Source organism: Capra hircus, chromosome 27 (assembly GCF_001704415.2).
Source record: "Capra hircus breed San Clemente chromosome 27, ASM170441v1, whole genome shotgun sequence".
NCBI classification, from domain to species: Eukaryota; Metazoa; Chordata; class Mammalia; order Artiodactyla; family Bovidae; genus Capra; species Capra hircus.
Window position 1 is genome coordinate 31377604 of NC_030834.1, and position 26912 is coordinate 31404515.

Consider the following 26912-nt stretch of genomic DNA (forward strand, 5'->3'; position numbering starts at 1 on the left):
CCACACAGTCAAAGGCTTTGGCATAGTCAATAAAGCAGAAATACATGTTTTTCTGGAACTCTCTTGCTTTTTCCATGATCCAGCGGATGTTGGCAATTTGATCTCTGGTTCCTCTGCCTTTTCTAAAACCAGGTTGAACATCAGGGAGTTCACGGTTCACGTATTGCTGAAGCCTGGCTTGGAGAATTTTGAGCATTACTTTACTAGCATGTGAGATGAGTACAATTGTACGATAGTTTGAGCATCCTTTGGCATTGCCTTTCTTTGGGATTGGAAGGAAAATGGACCTTTTCCAGTCCTGTGGCCACTGCTGAGTTTTCCAAATTTGCTGGCATATCGAGTACAGCACTTTCACAGCATCATCTTTCAGGATTTGAAACAGCTCAACTGGAATTCCATCACCTCCAGTAGCTTTGTTCGTAGTGATGCTTTCCAAGGCCCACTTGACTTCACATTCCAAGATGTCTGGCTCTAGATTAGTGATCACACCATCATGACAAGGGTGAACATCGACATTCTAGGAATCAGCAAACTAAAATGGACTGGAATGGGTGAATTTAACTCAGATGACCATTATATCTACTACTGCGGGCAGGAATCCCTCAGAAGAAATGGAGTAGCCATCATGGTCAAGAAAAGAGTCTAAATGCAGTACTTGGATGTAGTCTCAAAAACGACAAAATGATCTCTGTTCGTCTCCAAGGCAAACCATTCAATATCACAGTGATCCAAGTCTATGCCCCAACCAGTAACGCTGAAGAAACTGAAGTTGAACGGTTCTATGAAGACCTACAAGACCTTTTAGAACTAACACCCAAAAAAGGTGTCCTTTTCATTATAGGGGACTGGAATGCAAAAGTAGGAAGTCAAGAAACACCTGGAGTAGCAGGCAAATTTGGCCTTGGAATGTGGAATGAAGCAGGGCAAAGACTAATAGAGTTTTGCCAAGAAAATGCACTGGTCATAGCAAACACCCTCTTCCAACAACACAAGATAAGACTCTACACATGGACATCACCAGATGGTCAACACCAAAATCAGACTGATTATATTCTTTGCAGCCAAAGATGGAGAAGCTCTATACAGTCAACAAAAACGAGACCTGGAGCTGACTGTGGCTCAGATCATGAACTCCTTATTATCAGATTCAGACTCAAATTGAAGAAAATAGGAAAAACTGATAGACCATTCAGGTATGACCTAAATCAAATCCCTTATGATTATACAGTGGAAGTGAAAAATAGATTTAAGGGCCTAGATCTGATAGACAGAGTGCCTGATGAACTATGGAATGAGGTTATTGACATTGTACAGGGGACAGGGATCAAGACCATCCCCACGGAAAAGAAATGCAAAAAAGCAAAATGGCTGTCTGGGGAGGTCTTACAAATAGCTGTGAAAAGAAGAGAGGCGAAAAGCAAAGGAGAAAAGGAAAGATATAAGCATCTGAATGCAGAGTTCCAAAGAATAGCAAGAAGAGATAAGAAAGCCTTCTTCAGCGATCAATGCAAAGAAATAGAGGAAAAGAACAGAATGGGAAAGACTAGAGATCTCTTCAAGAAAATTAGAGATACCAAGGGAACATTTCATGCAAAGATGGGCTCGATAAAGGACCATGGTCCTTAATGGTATGGACCTAACAGAAGTAGAAGATATTAAGAAGAGGTGGCAAGAATACACGGAAGAACTGTACAAAAAAGATCTTCACGACCCAGATAATCACGATGATGTGAAAGCCACCATATGACCCAGAAATCCTGCTCCTAGGCATATACCCTGAGGAAACCAAAATTGAAAAAGATACATGTGTCCCATTGTTCATTGCAGCACTATTTGTAATAGCTATTTGTAATAGCTAGAACATGGAAGCAACCTAGATGTCCACTGACAGATGACTGGATAAAGAAGTTGTGGTACATATACACAATGGAATATTACTGAACCATAACATATTTGAGTCAGTTCTGATGAGGTGGTTGAATCTAGAACCTATTATACAGAGTGAAGTGAGTCAGAAAGAGAAAGATAAATACTGTATTCTAACACATACATACGGAATCTAGAAAAATGGTACTGAAGAATATATTTACACAGCAGCAATGGAGAAACAGATAGAGAGAATAGCCTTATGGACATGGGGAGAGGGGAGGAGAGGGTGAGATGTATGGAAAGAGTAACATGGAAACTTACATTACCATATGTAACATAGATAGCCAACAGGAATTTGCTGTATGGCTCAGGAAACTCAAACAGGGGCTCTGTATCAACCTAGAGGGGTGGGATGCGGGGGGAGATGGGAGGGAGTTTCAAAAGGGAGGGGATATATGTGTATCTATGGCTGATTAATGTTGAGGTTTGACAGAAAACAATGAAATTCTGTAAAGCAATTATTCTTCAGTTAATAAATTAAAACGTAGTGAGAAAACACACATACACACACACACACACACAGACGAGATGAAGCCTCAAAGCTCAGCCCCAGGGAAGCTGTTTTGTCTTGGAATTGGTAGGAGTTTCCTTGCCTGGTGCTGCTTTGTCTTTGTGGCTTAAATGATAGTGAAGACAGCTTGATTCTGGACAAAAAAATAACTACCTGTTGGATACTAAGAAATCAGGTTCTATCTCAGGTCCTTAACAAGGATGGAGAAAATCTCAGAATGAAATCCAGAGATGCCCCCTTCCTCAGCTGGTACCTCTGGGCATGGCCTTGGTGTCTTTCATTTTAATTAATCCAGTGAACCCGCCTCTACCTTTCAAAGGAATCTGAGGGAAACGTTCTCTGCCAAGTCCCAGCCAAGTCCCTGGGACACTCAAGAACGTGGGCCAGGTTCTCGTGTAGGTTAAGGAAGCCTGAGAAGAGTAAAGATTATAGACAAACAGTCTACCTTTCTTTACAAGGTCTTGTTTTGCATCTCTGAAATCTCAGATTCAGCTATTACAATGAGGTCCTGTTGTAGAAAGAGCTGGCCTTTTATCACCACTTAAAATCTAATTAATCCATATTGAAGCACAAAGATTTCTGTTGTATTTTAGGGTGAGGGGGTCATAGAGCCCTCTTTGTTCATCCTTAGACTTATAATCATCAAGCATAGGGGATAGAATTTTACCAAGCAAATTGGAAGGTAACAGATCAAATCCTTATCGGAAAGCGTAACTCATAGTTTTAACAGAGCCCTTCGTCCTTTACATGAAATACTATATTTGAGAAGAACAAAAATGCATTTCAGAGTGCGCAAAGAGTTAACGACCAAAGCTTATATTCCCTGAGCAGCGTTGAACCGAGATTGTCACGCTACTGCCCACCTCGAGACGGCAGCTCCTATAGGGGTTGCAAGGGTCCTAAGATCTGTTGCAATGGCTTTAGTTTTGAGAGTAGCAATGCAATTCGTGGGGATTTTGCTCTCATTGCTGGGATGGGTTTTATCCATTATTACGACTTATTTGCCACATTGGAAAAACCTCAACCTGGACTTAAATGAAATGGAAAACTGGACCATGGGGCTCTGGCAAGCCTGTGTCGTGCAGGAGGAAGTGGGGGTGCAGTGCAAGGACTTCGAGTCTTTCTTGGGTTTGCCTGCTGAGCTCAGGATCTCCAGGGTTTTAATGTTCCTCTCGAATGGGCTGGGGCTCCTGGGCCTGCTGGTGTCGGGCTTTGGCCTGGACTGCCTGAGGATTGGAGAGACACAGCGGGACATCAAGAAGAGGCTGTTGATCCTGGGAGGAATTCTGTTCTGGACAGCGGGCGTCACAGCCCTCGTTCCCGTCTCTTGGGTGGCCCACGTGACAGTGCAGGAGTTCTGGGACGAGCGCATCCCCGAGATTGTGCCCAGGTGGGAGTTTGGAGAGGCCCTCTTTATCGGCTGGTTTGCTGGATTTTCTCTCCTGCTAGGAGGGTGTCTGCTGAACTGGGCTGCCTGCGGGACCCAGGCTCCCCTGGCTTCCGGCCACTACGCAGTGGCAGAAATGCAAACTCAGTGTGCATACCTGGAAAATGGAACTGCCAACCCTTCAGTATAAGGCACTGAGGAGAAGAGAGAGGCATATCTTCCTTCATCAACTGGGATGGAGTGTCTGCAGGAAAAAGGGGTCTTCGTTATGTAACTAATTCTGTGCTGCTCACATTTTCTCATCAGACAATGACTTTTCTATCCTAGATAGCTCATCTTCCCCAAACCTGGAGAAGAAAGAGGCCAATCTTATACCTAAAAGAAAACTGTTGTGGTAAGCATTACATAGGTATGAACAAAAGAAATTTCATTGATCTGGTTATTTCAATCAAAACGTAGTGGTGATTGTTCAAGAGAGTCAGCATTAAGCTTAATATGTTAATTTGGTTTTAGAAATTGTTTTTGGTTTTGTTCGTAGCTGAAAATGATAGCCTGTTTCCTCAAGAAAAAAAAAAAAAAACAAAAAAACCCTAAACTAACAATTTGAAATCCTTTAAGCATTCTGTACTAGCAAAACCACATGCTAAGCCTCTCCAAAGTAGCATTTTCACAACAATGACTTGGTCTTTCTTGAACAGAGGTGGTTTGTGTTTAGGAAATTACTAGGAACCCTGCTATGCAGGACTTTATGAGGCTGAAGGTTTTCAGTACATTGTGATACTCTTGAGATTTAAAATACCAGCCAATCTCTTGTCTCTTCCCTCAAAAGCTTCAGACTTAAAAAAACATTTCTTTGTTCAGTTAAAAGTTATAAGCATGGGGACAAACTGAAACGGACGTGGATTCTAACCTACACAGTACTACTGCTTAACTTTTCTGCTGCATAATTATTCAGGAAAAGAAAGAAACAAAAAATAGCAAGTATTTATGCCCATATGAGTATAGCTGTCAGGAAGGCACTGGGGTTAAACAGACCTGATACTTAGTTCAGAATGGTTTGATATGTTATAGGGTATATGTAGCCTAAGAGATTAAAAAACAAAAGTCCGATTTAAAGGCTACAGAAGAAATTTCTTTGTTTGATTTGGTTAAGAAATACTTGTGTTGAACCTATTTTTAAAGCTGATAACACCACAACAGGCGTACTGAAATATGAGACCTCTGAAAAGAAGAAAGTCTGACAGGTGCAATTAGATAAAAAGCAGCAGGAGTTGAACCAAACTGTCAATTAAACATTTTGCCTGGAGACTTCTTAATTCTTTGACTTATCAGAAAGTTTGGGAACATGAGAACCATTTATACATTCACAATGAAAGGGTTATTACCAGTTCATGTTATTTTGGGGACAAACTGCACACTACGAAATGCAGTCCATAGGACGTGAACATGATCTTGGCCACACCTTGGCATGACTGGTTTGCAAAATTATTTCCCTATCCTTCTGAAATCTATTCAACACAGAATCGAACAATAGCAACTCTGGCAAGAATCCTCCTATATACACAATGAAAAAATCGTTTTGAGCTCTGCAAGTGATAATATTAATACAAGTGTCACACTTTTCACAGCCACTGAAAGACAGGGGTGAGCCTGGCTAAGGTCGCAGCATTTTATGATGGCTTTAGTGTTTAGGGCGGTGGTACAATTAGTTGGAATTTCATTATCCTTGCTGGGATGGGTTTTATCCTGTCTTACAAACTACCTGCCGCAATGGAAGAATTTCAACCTGGACTTAAATGAAATGGAAAACTGGACCATGGGGCTCTGGCAAGCCTGTGTCGTGCAGGAGGAAGTGGGGGTGCAGTGCAAGGACTTCGAGTCTTTCCTGGGTTTGCCTGCTGAGCTCAGGATCTCCAGGGTTTTAATGTTCCTCTCGAATGGGCTGGGGCTCCTGGGCCTGCTGGTGTCGGGCTTTGGCCTGGACTGCCTGAGGATTGGAGAGACACAGCGGGACGTCAAGAAGCGGCTGTTGATCCTGGGAGGAATTCTGTTCTGGACAGCGGGCGTCACAGCCCTCGTTCCCGTCTCTTGGGTGGCCCACGTGACAGTGCAGGAGTTCTGGGACGAGCGCATCCCCGAGATTGTGCCCAGGTGGGAGTTTGGAGAGGCCCTCTTTATCGGCTGGTTTGCTGGATTTTCTCTCCTGCTAGGAGGGTGTCTGCTGAACTGGGCTGCCTGCGGGACCCAGGCTCCCCTGGCTTCCGGCCACTACGCAGTGGCAGAAACGCAGCCTCACCGTCTACATCTGGAGATGAAAACCACTCACCTGAAACTCTAAGCCAGAAGGGGTCCTCGGTGTCTCCTCCTCGGATGATTTGGTAGGATTTCCTGGTTACACGGTCACCCGTTCACTATGCTTTCCATTTTCTAAAATGCATTTTCCTTTGTTGTTTCTGAAACTGTCATTTCTTTCTAAGGTGGTAAATTATTTTCTTCTACTCTGAGACCAAAACCATTCAAGACTTAATAGTTATCATACTCATTACTGGGGATGGGTTTTCTCAATTTTAAAACAGATTCAGTGACTGCACGGAACTGGTCAATAAAACATTATATTAGCACCTACACATCTTTTGAAGGTGTTATTCATAGAGATAAAATCACTTGGCAAATGAAAACGTTACTGAGAATCATTGACTTCTTTTAAGTGTTTAAAATCATGTTATACTGAAACTAGAAGTCTGGTTTCCCTGATGGCTCAGTGGTAAAGAATTGCATGGGTTTGATCCTTGCGTTGGAAAGATCCCCTGGAGGAGGAAAGGGCAACCCAGCCCAGGTATCTTGCCTGGGAAATCCCATGGACAGAGGAGCCCATCAGGCTACAGTCAATGGGGTGGCAGAGTCAGATGCAACTTAGCAATTAAACAACAGAAGTCTGGCTGTCTGATTATACTAAAAGAATCGCTGGTTGTCTGAAAGCATGAGAGATGCCTATGGGGGACACACCATCTCCGTTTTAATTGTAGAGCTCAGTGCCTCTTTGGAGACCATCTGAAGCACAGGGCAGCCTGGAGGTTTAAAGACTCATGTAAAAATCTACCGCACAGATATGCTTTTGCTTCTGTGCCCCGTGTTCTGGAGTAGATGGAGCAGGCACAGGGGCGCTGTGGGCCAGGACCGGGGGCTGTGGGCAGAGCACCACCCCTCCCCAGGCCCCTTTTTAAAAGAATCATTGATATATATGGTCCAGGCAATAGCTATTCACAACAAGTGTGGGCTTGAGGAATTCTTCCTGAAAGATTTTATATTTGTTTGTTACATAGTTTGAGTAAACTTTTGTGTTTGTGCCAGTCAGGAAAATTAAGTGAACAATAAAGACACTGAAATAAAGTATTAGGCAATATGTATCTTTGTTTAAAAAAAAAAAAACACTGAATTTTTTTCCCATCCACGAACACATGAAAAGTGCAGAAACCAGAGTTAATCTATGTGATGTATTTGCATACTTTTACAAACAAGACAAATTAAAACAGAAACATATTCAGAATTTAACCTGATTAAATATTTAGTTTCAGTCCTGAGCTTTTGATATTTAATACAATATAAAGTAATACCAAAAAAGATTTTAAATTTATTTGATTTGCATGCTACAGAGATTCAGCTAAACTTTGTTCATTTGGCTAGCAATATTCTTTTTGTACCTGTAACACTTAGATTCTGATATACAAAATTGTAATAACATACTGATAATTCAAACTTGAGAACTAAATATTACATTCTTTTTACCCTGTGAAGAATAAATTCTACCTTTAAAAAATAGTATTTATAATATTAAAATTCATGTTGTCCAGATGGTTTTGTGATCAAGTTATTAAAATGTTTTGTCACTGTGAATCATTTGGGTTAGTACAAATACGACAGGATTGTTAAAAGCTGCCTATAAATACATAACACTATTGCTGATTTTTAAAGTGTGAAAAAGGATTATATTAAAATAAGTTTGTCTTTCATGTTAGAAATGAGCAAATGCTGTAAAATAAGACCGAAGCATCTTGCATACAACTGCTAACTACCAGCCTGAGACAGCTTTTACTCTTTTATGCCTGTCTGAAACTCTTGTGTAGTACAAAAAGTTAACAGCTAATCTGATGGAATTTATAAAGCTGCAAATATTCCAATATAGCCTCTTCTATGTCAAACATTTAAGATGGCCAGAACCAAACTATATATTAAACAGAACATAAATAAGACCGTAAATAAATAAATGAAGAAAATAAAATCGTACGGTACAACCACACATAATCCTATAAACATTTTCATGGTCAAACTGAGAAGCTGAAGACAGCTGACCTTCATTTAACTCTACATTAAATAAACTTCTGTTTTTCACATTTGACCTTGACAAGGAAGACCGGTGCTCTTTCTCCGGTTCTCCTCGGTCACCTAATAGGATGAACTGGGCTGCCTGCGAGGACTGTGCTCAGTCAATTCACGAGGCTGGTTTTTGTTCAAAGTACTGTCACATCCAGTTATCACTTCAGAGACTTTTGTACATAAACGGTGGGGACACTTAGGAAAAGTCATTCCAGTTCTAGGCTCAGAAATGGCTTGATTTGAATTCTGATTCTGAAAAAATGAACTTTCCAAAACATGTGTAATTTCTTTCAAATATAAATTCTTACCAATGAGGATTCTAGCTTAGGAATATAACTCATGTTTCTTTTTTTATGGGACCCATTCCTTTAAGATAATTTTTTCATCTCTTAAAAAAAAAAAAATTGATTTCACTTGCTACCTAAGGTGGCTCACCAAACCCTGCCTCTTCCAGTATTACAGACCGGGTAGAAAGTATGGCTTAACTTGCACAAAAACTGTTTATTTTAAAAGCCTTGTATGCAGGCAGGACTACACTGGGGATTTGTTTAAGAAGTGCTTGAGTTGGGTAAGCTAACATTCTCCACCGGAGGGAACTTTAGTTGGTTTCCATCTTGTTCGTCTGGAATATACTTTTTTTTTTAACAAGTGACTCAGCCTTTACTTCAATTTAATAATCTTCCCAGGCACTCTCTTCTCTTTGCATCCTAACAGTTTACCACAATTTACAGACAGGATTCCCTAAAAATGACGGCTGCAAAGTAACTTCTAGTAAATGTTTGACGAGATCTGTTTACTGAAGTATCTGGCAACCCCGATTCAGTCAAGACATCCCTTCCTCTGCTCCCAGTTGCACCGCATGAGGCTGACGCGTCTCCCTTCGCATCGCCGGCACCGCCGTTCCTCCAAGCCCTGGGCCCCCACCTTCCTCTACCGGGTACCACCCTCATGCCTGGCACCCAACCCGCCTGGTGCACGCCTGACACCTGGGTGTGAACACTTACGCTCACGCCGACTGAGAAGCAGCGGCTGCTCACTGATGTGCTGATTCTGTTGTGTTGGAGGCGAACTGGCCTTCTTCCCCTTGCATTTCCCGGCCTTTAAAGACACACGTCACGAGATGTGAAGTGTTGCCAGGAGAACGGCTCCTTTGCATCCTTACCTTCTTATACTCAGCGTTTTGTTTTTATTTTCTTTAGACACATAGAAAAGGACAAAAAGAAGCTGTTCTCAGGACATGGTGTTCCAACAGAGGTGATGGAGATGAATGTGCCCTCTGTCCCACGTGGACCTGGGACCCCGCACTGAGGCTCCTGCTCCCGTGAAAGAAGCCGCCCTCAGGCACCCAGGGTCACCAGCTGCCAGCCTCACGGTGGCTCAGAGGAGGACAAAGGAAACGTGAAACCGCCTTCTGCTAAACCAAGTTATTTCTCAGCAGTCGGTCCAGTGGGATACACGTGGGGTCCTGCCTCTATTCCATTTCTACAAAATAAAGCCCACTGGCAATACTGTACATTTGGGTACTGGGTGATCCTGTTTTGGTTATCTGATTTTTTTTCCTCTTTTTTAAACAAATAAGAATTATATTCAAGATACTTTACAAATTAACATGTTTGAAAATCTGATGTGAAATAAAAGCTCTTTAAGAGTTGATGGTTATATTACAAAACAAAATCCCGAACAAGACACATGTTCAGTCTTTTGCCCTCCCTAAGAAACGAAGAGGTGGAAAACGAGCTCATCGGCGATGTGGTCACACGTCATCAGCGGGCAGGGACGGGATGGTTATCTTCGCTCTGGTGAAGTAGGCAATCTTCTCCCTGGAACCAGGGGTGAGAAACACACCAGCTTAAACAGGATGCTGAAAATGCTCTGGGCCCGAGAGAAACAGTCCCAAGGATGCCAGTGTCTCTACAGGCCTGGATGGGAGCTTTTGTCCTTAGCTAGAACTCCATTTAAAATCAAGATTGCCTTCCCCTTTGTCCAAAGGACCTGAGGGACAGCAGCAACTCTGTGGACAGAGGTAGTAAGGTCCTTCCAGGGTTTCCAACCTCAGTTTTTAAATCATTGGGGGGGGGGGTGTCAGTCTAGGCCTGCGTGTTTCTCAACCAGGGGGCAGAGAATTCCAGAGGCCAGAATCCTTACAGAAAAGTAGATGCTCCTGGGAAAATTCTTCCAACTCAATACCACGCTAAGGTCGGGGGCAACTTAACAAGTGATGGGTACCGGGACGAGATGGGAGAAGAGACGGGCCTGACCATTGTAAAGGCAGATCTGCCTGAATCCGACTTGGGCAGGGGCGAGTATGGTGGAAACAACCTTAGAGCCACAAAGTGACTAACAAGGGGGTGGGATGGTCTTCAGAGGTCAGCAGAGTGTTAAAGAAAGAAGGTTTCAGGGTTGCAGTGCCACCCAAGGCAGGAGCAATAGGTCTATCCTCTACAAAGTCTTCATGTGGAACACAGTCTGCTGAGGGGGTCCCCACGCGGGGCACGCTGGCTGCCATAAGGAGGGATACAGATTAGATGGTTGAGGACGATGGTGAAGATTCAAGGACTGAGGAGAGAAGCTCCAAGTCTAAGGAGAGAGAGAGAGAGAAGGAAGGAAGCATGAAAACCCCCAGGAAACTGGAAGGAGAGCTATTTTTGTGGTGCAGAGTCCTGTCCATTTGCTCAATTCCATGAGATAAAATGAAGAATTTAAGAGGCAGGTGAAAGTGGTCATGACGTCACTGAAGACAGACCTCAATACTGGGACCTCTGCTTTGACACTCTCCGAAAACAAATGTCTTCGGCTTACATGGTGCTTTATAAACTCCCGAGTTAGTTGTCAGGGTTTCCACTTGAGACAGGTCACATCAAATTCCTGATTTCTACCTTTGATTTCAGGTGAGACAGCAGCTCAGGCAGTGTCCCCGGGGCCGTGGAGGGACCCTGGCCTGGAGGCCTCCAGGCAGATGCCTTATCCTGGCCCACCTCCCTCGTCTGCATCACCTGCCTGGTGACGTGCGAGGGTCTGGATGCTAAAGGACTGGGGAGTGTTTACAACTTATTTTGGGGTTAGTAACTGCTGGGGTTGGATGACTTCCCAACTGAACTGTGTTTCTTACTCTCCAAGTGACCACAGCACCAAAGGCATGAGAAGGTTCCTCTTGCCACCCTGCAGTTCCACAATCCCCTACCATCCCAAGCAGCATCCTCTGCAAGTTCCAAGAGTGATTCTGGAGCTGAATGGAGACAGGAAGACGCTGACTCTTCAGGGCAGCATACTAAGAGTCTGAGCCCACGATGTGCCCGTCCCCTCTCGCCCCCCTGGACTCACTCAGGCGACCCTGACTTCCCACTTCACCCTCTGGCATCAAACCCCATCCGTTCCCGTCCAGCCCCTCCACGTTACCCTGCCTCTGCTATCAAACACGCTCCTCGGGTCTCTCCCCTTCCACCAGGAGCTTCCTACAGTCTCCTCTACACCACACATACACACGCACCTCTCCCGCCCCACACACATGCACACACACACACACCCCACAACCAATAAAGCCACACCTCTTCTGTGTCCCCCTCCCCGCTCCACTGAAAGTGTCCTTGGATGGTCACATGGCTCTCTGTTCAGGGAATGTCAATCCTCTTCTTGCTGCTGTGTTTGACAACATCCTTCACCAGGACCCCAGACCAGGACCAATCACCACCCCCCACCCCACCTCTCTGGCAGGTTCTTCCAACACCCCAGCCATCTCCTCTCCTGGTCACCTTCTCACCCTTCCTGGGATGTTGGACCCACATCTGGTTGGGGAACCACTATACGTAGGATGCAGGCTGGCATTTTTATCTCCCACCTGATCCTTAATCCTGGCTCCAGATTTTTATCTCTGCTTGTCTACAGGCCGTGGTTCCTTGAGCTGCCCTACTGGAAATGTTAGGCTGGTGCGTCCAAGAGCAGAAGTCACATCACCCAGCTCCGGCCTGCCACGCCTTCCAGCCTTCCGTTCCCTCCCCCGACTCCCCCCCACCGCCCCTTCCCGGGCCCCATGTCTGGACCCTGCGAGGCGCGGGCCCCGCGGGGTCCCCGCGCTCACCGGAAGGACTGCACCTGCCGGGGCACCTTGCGGCTCTGCTCGCGGAGCCGGCACACGTCCTTGGACACCTGCCGCATCAGCTTCTCCGCGTTCAGGTCCTGCTTCTGCTCCTCTTTGGACTGCTCGGCCTGGCGGGGAAACGGAAGCACAGGGCCCCGGGGACGTTACTCGGAGGCTCCCGAGGTCGCGCTCTCAGGCCTGGAAGCTGCCGGGGCTCCCGTCAGGAGCGGGCCGGGCAGCGCAGGCCGCGGGCGCTTTTCTCCAAGTCCGGGGTTAGGGGAGGGGAAGACACGCGCAAGCCCACCTCGCGCCGACCACAGGGAGCAGCCCCTGGGTTGGGGCAAGGGGGAGCTTTAACCCATTAAAAAATAATCTTTTGATATAGGCAATATGGGATCATTTAGTTACCCCTAGAACTCCTAGTAACCCTCCCTCTCAAAAAAAAAATTAAAAAATTAAAAAGTACTTATAGCACCATGTTCAAGAAGTAGCTACCGTTAAATTTTGGTGAACAGGCTTTCAATCTCTTACCTTTTCTTTCTGTCTCACGCCTTTTAAAAGTTGTTTATTGATATAAAGCTGACACACCGCGCCAGAAAAGTGCACAGGGGCATGCAGCTCAGAGAGTTTTATAAAGTGATGTCCTTCTCACCCACCAGACTGCAGACACCCCGGGTCGGGGGCGGGGGGCAGGGGAAGCCCCAGCCCCTAAGTTTCCACAGAGCCTCCAGCTGCGGAGAGGATGAGCTGCGCTGTGGCCCTCGGCAGGGAGGAGAGTGTGCGTCGGGAGGGGTCACTTGAGCCGGGGGGCTGGGGACACAAGCTCGCTTGGGCACCCACGGCCTCCCAAGTGGGTGCTCCAGCAGCGAGGTTTAAATGTGGTCCTGCCTCCTGGAGACCACTGGTCACGGTGGGGGCAGTGAGGGTAGTAAAGGAAATGGGTGACGAAATTCGGAGTCTTACAAGAGAGGTCAGCTCAGGCCAGAGGCAGGCAGTCGGCACTAGGAGACAGGCGGGAAAATGGCTTTGTTGATGGCGTTGCCTGCAGCGAGCTGATGGGTCCTCCTGTCAATGGGACCCTTCTGGGCTCCTGTTATTAACGCAGGCAGCTATACACTTTAGAGTCAAAGAATAAGGTCTTCAGGCTTAAGAGACAGGACAAAGTCTGGTTTACAGCCAAGCTGATACAGCAGCAATCGTAGGACTAGGAGTTCTTTGCAAATGCTACTGAAATGAGAAAGGTGCCCCCAAACTGTACAGGAGTGTTAACGTCCACAGGGTCCTGTGATTGAAATCTGGGAAGCCAGTGTTATGCCCCGGGTTTTAGGAGAGGGTGGGGTTCTCTCGTAGCTCAGTTGGTGAAGAATCTGCCTGCAATATAGGAGACCCCGGTTCGATCCTGGATTGGGAAGATCCCCTGGAGAAGGGAAAGGCTACCCACTCTAGTATTCTGGCTTGGAAAATTCCCTGGATTGTATAGTCCATGAAGTCACAGAGTCGGACATGACTGAGTGACTTTCACTTTCACTTTTCACTTTCAGGAGAGTGTGATTAACCTTCAGAGTACTGGGTAGGAGCTTGCCCCACAGGGAGGTCCAGTGATTTAGTCCCAGTCACGTTAAGGAGCCGGGTGGAGCGGGAACATGATCCTCGATGATTTACAGTCCCGGCTCCTCGCTCTGCCTCCCACGGGGCTTGTATGGCGCACGAGGACACTGATTCTGATTCCCTTTTTATTCTGAGCTGCAAAACAGACTTCCCGCCATAAAGGAGGAAGGTAACGTATGCCACCTGCAGGCCTGGTGGCTTTCCGGACGAGGAAGGCCAGCCTGGGCTCTGACACTGACTTCTGTTCACGGCTTCCCCGGGAGCCGTATCTTTTATGACAACTGGCAGGCTCTTCGCTCACTGCTAGGCACTTTATGGCCACAGTGCCGAAAACCCCACAAATCCCCAACCGCAGGAGACAGGTGGACGTGAAGGGGTAGGGGTGTGTGTGCACGTGCAAGTGTGCACTGGGGTGTCCCCGTGTGTGTAAGGAGTGGACGTGGGGCTGCAGAGCAAGCAGGAGAGAAGCCAGTGGTTCTCACTGACCTCCGCGCCAGAATGCAAGGCGCACAGGGGACACAGTCTCCAGCCGGGGACAGCAAACTTCAGAGACGGGAAAGAAAAGCTCATGACTCAGGTGACCTGCCTGTACGCAGAGCTGGTAAACACAGAGATGAAAAAGCACCTGTACTCAGGAGAGGCAGACCCTTCTCCAAAGCCAATGCCCTGTGTGCTGTGGCTCTTTCCTCTCTGTGGTCTGATGCCACGGCTGCCACTGGGCAGGAGAAATATGACTGGGATAGACACGCTGGGTGTGAAGACCTGAGTGGGGTGGGGGTGCAGGCTGGCACCCTCCACTGGCAAGAGGCTTTCAGGCGCCGCGTACCTGCTTCCCCGCCTGTCTCAGGAGCTTCTGGAAGCGCTCGTCGTCCAGCACGCCTGGCGGCAGGTCTGTCTCGCCCTGGGCCTTCAGTTCCTCGAGCCTCTGCCTCAGGCCCCTGAGGGCCTGCAGCTCGTCGTTGAGGCGGCTCTGCCGGGTCAGGGAGGCCTGAAGGTCCAACTCCAGGTCCAGGGAGGTCCGCATGGGGCACTCGGGTGCTGCCCTCCGGAGGACCGGCTGGCACACCGCCTGCGGGGTTAGAGTATGACACGACAGCCCCGCTGCAGTGGCAGTCCCCGGACAGGAGGGCTCCTGGGCTCCTATGTTTGCCGCTGAGGGCCAAGGGGTGGTGGCCCGGTCCCCAGGGAGACAGGAACCAGGCACCGCCCACCTCGGAGCACGCTCGGCCAAGGCAAACGAGCTTGTACTGCCCTGAACTGCAGAGTCTCTGAAGTTGTTACCAGGGTGCAGCCTAGCTCAGCCTGACCAGCTGACTGCCCAGAGCTGCCCTCTGCAGACCGCAGATACGTCGTGAGGAACTGACTCTGAGTCAGGCCTGCACCTGTGTCCCCGCAGTGCACACCTTTGCCCATCACTTCTGTACACCCAGCTCAGCGGAGCAGGGGTCCGGACGCCCTCCTCTAACCAACGTCCTTTGACTCTGGCTCCTTCCTCACTTCCCATTGTCTGACACCCACTCTCGCCCCTGAATTACTGTGAATCATTCATTCTCGCCACTGAATTCCTTCTGGGGCCAAGCTTATCCACTTATCAAGAAATAATCATTGACTGTGTATGAGTAAGACCCCCGCTGGGGGTCTGTAGGCAAAACAAACACTAGGAGGAGAAGACATGATTTCTGACCTAGAGGAACTGGTTTAGAGGATGATGTTGAGAGTCAATTCCTAGGCAGGCTGATAAGAAGTCCGGGGCTCGAGGAGAAAAGGGTCTGGGGCTCTCAAAGTGGAGACAGGGGCCTGGAATTCTCATGGAGAAGGAAAGGACGAACATCTTTTTGTTTCCCCTACATTCCTTAGTCTAAGTCACATAAAACGTTTGTTTTTCTTTAAGTCCCCAACTGATGATTACACAACAAACAACTCAGTTTAAACTCTATACTAAGGATTATATAACAACATGTATCCTGCTTGAGGACAGTTTCTCCTTCCTGAACCATTTGGCTAATCCTGTTATCTTAAAATGTAAATTATGGGAGTGGGCCTAGTAAGATTTTTATAACCTTGAGATATTCTTTTGATTTATTGTAATAACTAATTTAAAAAGTACATAACTCCCTTGCTAACACTAGCTAGGGGGCACTCTCCGTCCCCCTTCTGATGTCTGTGTCAGAAGCTTTCTCTGTCGCTTTTTATATTTTTTTTTTTTTTTGCTTTTTATACTTTAATAAAACTCTGCTATACAAAAACTCTTGAGTGATCAAGCCTGGTTCCTGGTCCTGGAGTTAAATCTTCTTCAGAGATCATGAATCCTACATCGTTTGGCTATCATCTTGGGGGCTCGTCCGGGGCCTAGCCTCTCTGATTTCTCAGTATGCGCGTTCTCCGCTTTGCTAACTCTACAGTGTGCCTGTGAGAATGAATGACACGCCCCGCGAGAAGCAAGCGACGAGCCCTGCTCTGCGGTTTCGTGGTGCCTCGTCATGACTGAAGGCAGCCCCTAAAAAGGGAACCTTGTCGGGGTTCACACTGATCTGCCAATGCCAAGAGGCACCCAAGGTCCCTGCTAGGAGAGCGGCCCGAGATGGGCAAGGCGTGTGCACCGAACTTTCCTTCCTCGGTCATCTTGGACCATTTCATAACTGCGTGGGGAATTAGAACTACTAGCATAATCTGCTGGATCACAGACTTCCAGTGGATTGTGATTCATGCCATCACTATGTGCTTTTACTTAGACCCTAAGCTTGGTCGTCATGGAAGCGCCTAGCCTTGCTAGGAGCCGAAAGTTACAGGAGCACGTTTGGGAGTGAGGTGGAACTCCAGCTCCAGGAACGTCTCTCAGGCTAGAGGTCACTCTCCTGGCTGCTGGCCTCAGGAGCCAGCGACCTGAAAGTGAGTCTTTGTCACGGCTGTGTCTCCTGTCTATGTGGACAGAAGCACCGCTGGTGACCATGAGGTTTCTGAGGACACAGATCGGGGACTGCAGGATCTGGTCGGACTGGAAGTGCAACGGGCTTCTTCCTTTGGTAGCATTAGCTCTTAGCAGACCCGAGGAGGTTCTCTGGTGGCATCTGTCTCAACTCCCTGCTACTGCTACTGCTAAGTCACTTCAGTCGTGTCCGACTCTGTGTGACCCCATAGACGGCAGCCCACCAGGCTCCCCCGTCCCTGGGATTCTCCAGGCAAGAACACTGGAGTGGGTTGCTGTTTCCTTCTCCAATGCACGAAAATGAAAAGTGAAAGGGAAGTTGCTCAACTCCCAACTCTCAACTCCCTAGATACTCCTTTTGTGGAACCTGTGGAAATGAACCGGAAGGACTGGTCCTAAGAGCTCAAGGACAAAAATCCCTTTTTCCTCGCTGGCCAGCCCTCCACCACCTCTTTTGCTATCACATATCCTGGCATGGAGACACTCAGAATGGGCATCCCGGTTGCCGTGCATCCCTTTATGACTCTGCTTCTACTGCGGTCAGGACTATACTCAGGAATGCACAGAGGCAAGTAAAGACGGATGCTTCCCCGAGGAGTCCTAGCTTGGCAGACGTTCTGGGAAAACTACTCTGCTCCACCCCGGTGGCATCAGGGTAGAGAGCAAACCACACCAAGGTCTTGGTGGTAGGGAACCAAGTCAGTCTGGGGTGCCATAGGTCTACCCCTGGCGCATCTCCACCCCCTCGGAGGTAGAACCGGGAGGGAAGAGTAAGACGCCTGCGTCGGTAAGGGACAGACTAAGTCCGACCAGGGAAGGAAAGCTTCGGTGGAGAGTCTGTCTACACCCCCATCTAGAGCAGGGAAGGATGCTTCTGGCTGAAAAAGTCATGGCTGTGAATGCTGCTTTTTTCTCTCTTACAGATGCGAACTAGCAGGTCCAGAACCACTCCTTTAAAACGTTTTTTTTTTTTTTTTTTTCCTTACAAAAAAAGCTGGGACAAGTTTGATCTCCAGTATTTAAAAAGACATGCCTGATCTTCTTCCGTGATACTGAATGGCCGGGTAACCTTTGAAAGATGGGGAACACTGGCCAGTTGAAGGGTTTCTTAATGATACTGTTTCACAACTAGACCAGTTCCATAGAAAACAAGAGAAATAGGTAGAAGTGCCCTATGTGTTGCTCTTTATCTCTCTGCGAGACATGCCAGACTTGTGTCCTAAGGGTACAGATTTGGGTGTGAAACCTCCAGCTCCCTCCTGTCCTCTTACTTTGCCCCTGTATCTGGGGCTCCCAACTGAACAGGCTGAGAGTCAGGGCACCTTTCCAGGAGGGCTTGCCTCAGTCTTGAAATTCAAACAGTACCAGTTGTGGTCGAGACTATCCAGAGGATCCAAAAAGTACACAGAAGCCTTTACAGGACTAATTTTACTTTATGAGCTTACTTGAAGAGATACAATGTATGTCTTGGGACAGACACTGACTCCAGACTTGAGAGCTTGAGTTTTGCAGGAAGCTTTTGGAGACCCCTGGCCTTCCTGCCTGTTACCCTCTCAATATGAGACAGTAAACAATAGAAAACCATAGAAATAGGGCTTCCCTCATAGCTCAGTTGGTAAAGAATCCACCTGCAATGCAGGAGAGCCCGGTTTGATTCCTGGGTTGGGAAGATCCGCTGGAGAAGGGATAGGCTACCCACTCCAGTATTCTTGGGCTTCCCTTGTGGCTCAGCTGGTAAAGAACCCACCTGCGATGTGGGAGACCTGGGTTCAATCCTTGGGTTGGGAAGATCCCCTGGAGAAAGGAACTGCTACCCTCTCCAGTATTCTGGCCTGGAGAATTCCATGGATTGTATAGTTCATAGGGGTCACAAAAAGTTGAACACGACTGAGCGAGACTTTCACGAGACAGTAAACAATAGATAAACGTGAGACAGTGTCACAGGAAGGAAGGCAGGGAGGGATGCTCAGGGCTGGGTCACACCCGCGTGAGGAAAGGTGTTCAGACAGGGTGGGTGGGACTACTGGGGCGGAGGGAGATGAGATGGGTGTTTCCTGCCTAGACTGTTGGCAGTGGGGATGGAAAAAAAGGGATTACTGCTCATGAAAACGGGTACTGCCTGATACGAGAGAGAAGGACTCAGGCTTGACAGGTATCCCAGCTGGGAGGGCTGGCATGACGACAGCGCTCATGACAGACGGGAGGGAGAGGTCCGTCCATCCCTCTTCTCGTACCAGAGCCGTCGCCCAGACCTGAATAGCGCTCACTGTCTCCTCCGATTCCCCTTCTCCGCCCAGTGTATCCTGCTGCTCTTACGACTGGTGCTGTTCAGCTGCTCAGGCGTGTCTGACTCTGTGACCCCATGGACTGCAGCACGCCAGGCTTCCCTGTCCTTCACTACCTCTCAGCGTTTGCTCAGATTCATGTCCATTGATTCATGCTATCCAGTGATCTCATCCTCTGTCACCCCCTTCTCCTCCTGCCCTCAATCTTTCCCAGCATCAGGGTCATTTCTAATGAGTCCAGTCTTCGCATCAGGTGGCCAGAGTACTGGAGCTTCAGTATCTTATTAGCGTTCCCTTTATTCAACCTCCTCTCTAACAGACAGCAGAATCATCTGGACACACACCCTCTCTGACTGTTTCAAGACCAGAAACCCTTCCCAGCTGTCGGGCACGAGGAGGGTTTGTAAAGAATCCCGTGTGCACAGCCTGCTGGTGAGTGTGTAACCAAGGGTGTGCTTGTGTGTAAGCTCTGCCCATCTCCCTGGTGTCGCTGAGCTGGGAAGGGGTGTGTGGACGAGCCCCCGAACCCTGTGCCTCTCGTGGGGTCCCTGCCTTCCCAGCCAGGACGCCCGTCTGGCTCCCTTCAGCTCCCTTCACGTCTTGGGCTGTAACTCCTACATCAGAATACTCTTCTTCACTCGCATCTACTAGACTCCACCTGCTCACCTCAAAAGCCATCAACAATGATCTCCTAAATGACGTTTCAGGATTAACCTTTATCCGGTTCAAGAAGCTCTGGGAATTAAGGTTTATCAGTAACTCCCCTGTTTTTCAGCTTCACCCAATTCATAAAACACTTCTGGTTAAAAGTTCTCTGAAGAGTGTTATCATTCTCTAAAAGTATGTGTTTTTAAAAGCTCAGGGGCCTTGCAATCCCACTTCTGGGCATGTATCTGCAGAAAAACAGGATCTGAAAGGATATAAGCACCCTATGGGAAATAGATGGGGAAACAGTGGAAACAGTGTCAGACTTTATTTTTTGGGGCTCCAAAATCACCACAGATGGTGACTGCAGCCATGAAATTAAAAGACGCTTACTCCTTGGAAGAAAAGTCATGACCAACCTAGATAGCATATTCAAAAGCCGAGACATTACTTTGCCGACTAAGGTCCGTCTAGTCAAGGCTATGGTTTTTCCTGTGGTCATGTATGGATGTGAGAGTTGGACTGTGAAGAAGGCTGAGCACCGAAGAATTGATGCTTTTGAACTATGGTGTTGGAGAAGACTCTTGAGAGTCCCTTGGACTGCAAGGAGATCCAACCAGTCCATTCTGAAGGAGATCAGCCCTGGGATTTCTTTGGAGGGAATGATGCTGAAGCTGAAACTCCAGTACTTTGGCCACCTCATGCGAAGAGTTGACTCATTGGAAAAGACTCTGATGCTGGGAAGGATTGGGGGCAGGAGGAGAAGGGGACGACAGAGGATGAGATGGCTGGATGGCATCACGGACTCGATGGACATGAGTCTGAGTGAACTCCGGGAGTTGGTGATGGACAGGGAGGCCTGGTGTGCTGCAATTCATGGGGTCGCAAAGAGTCGGACACGACTGAGCGACTGAACTGAATGTTCACTGCAGCGCTGTTTACAGTAGACAAGACAGGGAAGCAGCCTAAGTGTCCATCAACAGAGGACCGGCCACAGAAGATGTGGTTCATTTATTACCACGAAATATCACTCAGCCATTAAAAAGATGAAACAATGCCACGTGCAGCAACATAGATGGAGCCAGAGATCGTCATACTGAGTGAAGCAAGTCAGACAGAGAGGAAGATATATCCTATGAAATCCCTTATATGTGGATTCTAAACGATGCAAATGAACTTACAAAACAAAAAGAGGCTCACAGACTAAGAGAATGAGCTTATGGCTGCCTGTTATATTTAAAATGGAAAACCAACAAGGACCTACTGTTTAGCAAAAGGGACTCTACTCAGTGTTATGTGGCAGCCTGGGTGGGAGGGGAGTTTGGAGGAGAACGGATACATGTAGATGTACGACTGAGTCCCTTCACAGTTCACCTGAAACTACCACAACATTGTTAATTGGCTACACCCCAATACAAAATAAGAAAGCTTTTTTAAAAAAGTGCAGGGGACTTAGGAACGAGTGGAAAAGAATTTTCATTCTAGTTGATGGAAACTGAGGTGCTTTTAAAGCATAAAGTTTGGGAACCTGAAACAGCTATACTTGAAAATGTCCTGAAAATGCTGAGGTTGAATCAATGCTTGCATATTTACCTTTGGAAAAAAAGAAATGTGCTTATGACTGTCAAGTAACTAGGAAGCTAAATCAGGAAGCTCAGTGTTAACCAGTCACTGCACTTTGCCCAGAGGCATGAAACTGGGGTCGCTGGTGAAGACAAATGATTCACCATGCCCTCCAGTCTTCACTCCGGTCCACCAGGCCCAAGCTCTGGCCAAGCAGGGTCACTCCTTCTCTGAATGTGTTTCTGGGCCCTGCGCCATGTCAGGCCACCTACCGACAGTGCCCAGCATCCTGCTCCGTTACCCCAACTAAGCTACCACCTTCTTTTGAGATTGTCGTCTGAGGGCCAGAGACCTTCCCCATGGAGGGTTTCTGATTCTCCGGACAAGGTAAGCTCACTGCATAGCTTAGCTCACACAGGGCTGTGCTCCCACTGAGCAAGACACTCTAAGCCGATACAAAGCAACTTCAGAAATCAGCACAAAACAAAAGATTAGCAAACGAAAACTTTCCATTAGCATTTCAGCTGCAGGTAAGTGAACAGGAATTTCTGAACACTCCAACTGTATTATTTAAATATTTGCCCAGAGTGGTCCTTGCACTCTTATCCAGAGATCTCTGGCTCCCAGGAAAACCTGACTTGAGCTTTTCCATCTACATTGATCTTAGTCTTCTGAAATGATCTATCTTCTAAGCAAGCTGCTGAAACCAGGACGTCCCCTTTACGTGCTCCTTTACCAGGACATCTGCCCTTCACACAAGGTACCAGGTGTTATACTCTCCCCACAGCTGCGCCAAAGCTAGCCTCCCCCAACCCCCAGTGGCCAAGACGCCCCCAATTCCCAGCAGCCTTTTCTCCGTCCACACATCATATCGAATCTATCCTTCGCTATCACAGGTTCCACCCCAGCGATGAATGAGCGGTCTCTAACTCATCCTTCTCCAGAACAGACACTGCGTTCATGTCTCCACGATTACAGTGGCTTCAACCCACAGCCCAGGAGCATGGAGCAAGGAGGCCCTGAGGCCCTGGGCTTCTGCGTCTGACATGCCCGACTCGGGGTGGTCCGCAACCTCGGGATGCTGCCGATGGACTACATACCCTCTTGACTCTCAGACTTCGCCGTTCGGTGGAGTTCCTCACAAACAGTGATTTTTTAGCCAGCGTTGAACTGTCGCTGTCACTTCGATTTAACTGGCAACAAAGGATTAAAAAAGAAAAAAGGAAGAAAGAAATCAGTGCAACACCCTGTGCTAGAGGAAGTCTGGAACTGAGAGCTTGATCACAGAGGGAACGTAGCTACTAGTTTGTCTTTCTTTTCTCTTTTAACAGAGGGTTATGCCCTTGCAACTCAAAAGTGTGTTCTGAGGATCAGTGACATCACCTGTGTGTGCGTGCTAAGTCGCTTCAGTCGTGTCCGACTCTTTGCGACCCTATGGACTGTAGCCCGCCAGGCTCCTCTGTCCACGGGATTCTCCAGGCAAGAATACTGGAGTGGGTTGCCATTTCCTTCTCCACAGTTTATTTTTTTAAGAAAATCTTCCTCAAACAAGTGTTTCCCTGTTTGATGCTTTTCTAATTTTATTAATTACCTTTTGATTTTAGTTAAAGTTATGTGTTAAGATAATTACATACATTTTGAAATAAAATTATCCTTTGAATCGTTAACTAATATGCATTATCCATTCTTTAGAAGAAAAGTTTGTGTGAGGCACAGAGCTCAGGATCAGAGTGAGGTCACAGCATCAAGGACACCCTCACCCGGGTGGGCCATCCCCACTGCCTCACCTGCTTCAGGTCTTTGCTGAAACATCACCTTCCAGGGACATCTGTTCTCAACGCTACTTTAATTTGTGAACCTCATCCTCAACATCCTAACCCTTCTTAACTTGCTCTACGGTTTTCCACAGCACTGGGCCTCACCCAGAGACGTCAGAGGTTATTCACCATGTTTACTGTTTGGCTCAACTCATGAGAACGAAAGCCTTGCAAGGGCAGAGCTCCGGGTCTTTGGTTCACGGATGAATCCCAAATATCCGAAGTTATGCTTGATAAATAGCAGATGCTTAATAAAAATGTTTGTGGAACTGAATGGATAAATTTAGAATTTTGTAAGCATTTTCTAACTCACTTTGTAACATCAAAACTAAATTCTATAAATTACAAATAATTATGGAACTAGAATGTGATAAACTGATATATATCACACAATACTCTCCACAGAACTACGAATCTGTTTGGAGGCATCAATGAAGGCGATTTTTGTTCTGAAACGCAATTCACTATTTTTAATTCGGCAGGACCAACGTGGTTTGAAGCAGGCGCGATACACTGCCGAAATACACCAGCCACCGTAACTCTTGCGTCACTGAAGGTTTTGAATACACACTGGGGTCCAGACAGACTGAGCGGCCAGGCCCTTAAGGTCAGTTATTTGCCAGATCAAAGGCAGTAGAAACGAACAGATGGTAAATGTGGGAAAAGAAAGGAAAGGAAAAAATCCAACAACCCACACTAAAAAGAACGACTGGGAGTGTGATATTTCATGTATATTTTCTGGCATTTCTAGTCATTAGTATTTGCTAATTTGAATTTGAAGATGCCCATGGCCCAGTCTATTGTCACTGATGGGCCACCCCTGGGGGCAGGGGGTGGATATGGCAGCTCCCCAGAAATGACCTGCACCTGACCCTGCTGACCTGTCACCCTGCAGACCCCTGACCCCGCAGACCCCTGACCCCGCAGACCCGACCCCAAGAGCCTTACCCTGCAGACCCGACCCCATAGGCCTCTGACCCCGCAGACCCCTGACCCTGCAACCCCTGACCCCGCATACCCCTGACCCCGTGGACCCGTGACCCCACAGAGCCTTACCCTGCAGGCCCCTGACCCCATAGGCCCCTGACCTCAAAGACGCCTGACCCTACAGACCCCTGAGCCCGAAGACCCCTGACCCCTTAGGCCCCTGACCCCAAAGACCCTTGACCCCTAGGCCCCTGACATCACAGAGCCTTACCCTGCACACGTACTGGCTCCGCTCCCCGGGGGAGAAGGTCTGTGAGCGCACGATCACGCTGCTCCTCACGAAGGGGCGCTGGCGCGCACTCAGGCTGCTGCGGTCTTTGGGGCGTACGGCCACGCTGGCACTGCCGGCCTCGTCGGTGTTTGTCTCTTTATCAACCTGGAAGAGAGGTCGGTGATCTGTCAGGGGTGGTGAGACAGGAGCATGGGGTGCTCCTCTCCTGAGTGTGGAAGGAACAGCTTATAAGAGACGCAGGGAGCACCAGGGCCTTTCTCCAGATGCAAAAGCGGTTTTCTATTAGTTTCTGGGAAGTCACCCTCAGTGGGTAGGATCGTATTTGTCCAACAAGGTCACCCATAAATGGAATGGTGGGGCCCCCTCTAATAGGTCAGGCCTAAAACAATGAAGCCTTGGTTTACAGAGGGGTAAATGTGCTTTTACAAAGAGTCTGATTTGGGAGTGCTTCATCATTATACATTATTCAACCTCATGGTTAGTCTTTTGGCTGAATAAATGATAAAAGTAGTTAAAGATAGGGAGATGGAAATACACTAGTTAAACCTCTGGTTTGCACAGAATACAAATTTATATATAGAGCCATCATGGGTCTCCGTGGGGGTGGGGTTCCAGCACACTGAGCTCTGTGGATGCGCAGGTCCCACGGCTGGCCTCCCCATCTAGGGTTCCCCATCATTGCGGTCAGCCACTGGTGGACCACGGTTACTATCTGCGGGTCGCTGAGTCAGATCCGTGGTTGGTTGAATCCACGGATGCAGAAACCATGGACACTGAGGGCCGAATGTACTCATACACATGAAGTTTTCAGTCAAGGTATAGCACTGTTTTTAATCAGAAATTAATTGGAATTTTTTAAACTCCCACATTTGTTGGCACCCTCAAACCTTGAAAATGGTTTCCCCTCTTTGGAGATGGCAGTCTGGTGGTCTCAACATGTCTCTTTGTTGAGTCACTAAGTTGTGTTTGACTGTTGGTGACCTCATGGACTGTAGTCCGCCAGGCTGTTCTGTCCATGGGATTCCCCAGGCAAGAATCCTGGAGTGGGTTGCCATTTCCTTCTCCTGGAGCTCTCCCTGACCCAGGATCAAACCCTCGTCTCCTGCGTTGCAGGCAGATTCTTTACCACTGCACCACCAGGCAAGCCCCCACATCCCTCACTAACCGGCAAAACCACCTGGTTAATGGGCCTGGCAACTGCATGGAACCAGGTCACCTGCCCCTTCTGGACTGGTTTCAGTGAGAATCCCATCTAACCAAAACAGGCTTCACACGCTCACCTCACGTTTGAGACCAAAACAGACTCATAACATTTATGAAACGTAAAACAGTTCAGCAGGCATCCTGGAGTTTTCCAGGAAATCCTGAAAACGTAAATATTCACAGAGAGCTAAACAGCACTGTTTATCTTCTTTTATGAAATTTAAGCAGAGAATGAATATTTGGGGCCCACTTGAAAATGTTCATGAGAAGAGTTGACTCATTGGAAAAGACTCTGATGCTGGGAGGGATTGGGGGCAGGAGGAAAAGGGGACAACAGAGGATGAGATGGCTGGATGGCATCACCGATTCGATGGACATGAGTTTGAGTGAACTCTGGGAGATGGTGATGGATAGGGAGGCCTGGCGTGCTGCAATTCATGAGGTCGAAAGAGTCGGACATGACTGAGCGACTGAACTGAACTGAAAATGTTAAGGCATTTATAATGCTTCTTGTGTTTCCACAAACACTCATCTTGATCAGCTTTGGCACAAAAATCCTAACGTGAATTATGCACAGAGACAAGCTTGGACTCTGTGGTGCCTCTAGGAGACCGCTTTAGGAGGGGACGGTCGGCCACACTCACCAGGGCCGGTGTTCCTGCGGGGGGCTGACTCCCAAGGTCACTGGCACAGCTGCTTTCTTTCCTACTTGCGTCCTCATTCATCTCAGGCACACTTGGGCATGAGCTTACGTCTTCCACACAGCGACTGCCCTCCGCCGATTTCACTTCAGCCCCTTCCTCGGCCACAGTTTCATCCGAGGCCTCTCTCAGCATGGCCAACCTATGCGTGACACAGAACACAGCCCCGCTGAGGGTCAGCCAGATGTGCTCTGTGCTCAGTGCTGCTGGGCATGTCAACCCGTCGTCTGGGTCACGAACAGACTCACACATCACAATACAAGCCAGTTTTCTGGCTGGAACTTTTACTAAAATGCCCCTGAAAAATAAAGTCAACATCTTACTCTCCAGCAGTCTGCAGTAGTCACCATCATTTCATACCAAAAAGTGAAATTCATGAAACTTGATATAATTCCTGCTGCTGCTACTGCTAAGTCACTTCAGTCCTAAATTACGCTAAATATGCTAAAACATCACATACGAAGTTTAACCCACCATTTAAAAATATTGTCAATTTAGCTATACTATAACTTGGTGTCAGTTGTTCATTTATTACACAATTAATCAAACCACAGAATAGAGCAACTCTGCTAAGAGTGAATAAAAATATCTATTATCAACTGTGCTCACGGTGTAGCAAAGGTGGAACCCTGGATAGAAGAGTCTTAGCACTTGGATAAGAGAAGACTC

General features: G+C 47.5%; 3 protein-coding genes across 3 annotated transcripts in view; 2 read left to right on the forward strand and 1 right to left on the reverse strand.

The window, feature by feature from the left end:
* LOC102186657 (putative claudin-24) lies at nucleotides 3327-4056 on the forward strand. The gene has a single exon (XM_005698751.2). It carries the CDS (start codon nucleotides 3355-3357, stop codon nucleotides 4015-4017), a length of 663 nt encoding a protein of 220 aa, XP_005698808.2. The 5' UTR covers nucleotides 3327-3354; the 3' UTR covers nucleotides 4018-4056.
* Nucleotides 5493-6165, forward strand: LOC102186369 (claudin-22). Its single transcript, XM_005698750.3, has one exon. It carries the CDS (start codon nucleotides 5500-5502, stop codon nucleotides 6163-6165), a length of 666 nt encoding a protein of 221 aa, XP_005698807.3. The 5' UTR covers nucleotides 5493-5499.
* The window catches only part of WWC2 (WW and C2 domain containing 2), a 148224-nt gene continuing 128525 nt past the window's right edge, over nucleotides 7214-26912 (reverse strand). Inside the window, exons 18-23 of the mRNA XM_018041949.1 lie at nucleotides 26187-26385; nucleotides 24319-24483; nucleotides 22404-22496; nucleotides 14711-14953; nucleotides 12277-12404; nucleotides 7214-10021 (exon numbers count right to left, since the gene is read on the reverse strand). Coding sequence (XP_017897438.1) covers nucleotides 9955-10021; nucleotides 12277-12404; nucleotides 14711-14953; nucleotides 22404-22496; nucleotides 24319-24483; nucleotides 26187-26385 — 895 coding nt within the window. The 3' untranslated portion in view covers nucleotides 7214-9954. The remainder of the gene's footprint in view (nucleotides 10022-12276; nucleotides 12405-14710; nucleotides 14954-22403; nucleotides 22497-24318; nucleotides 24484-26186; nucleotides 26386-26912) is intronic.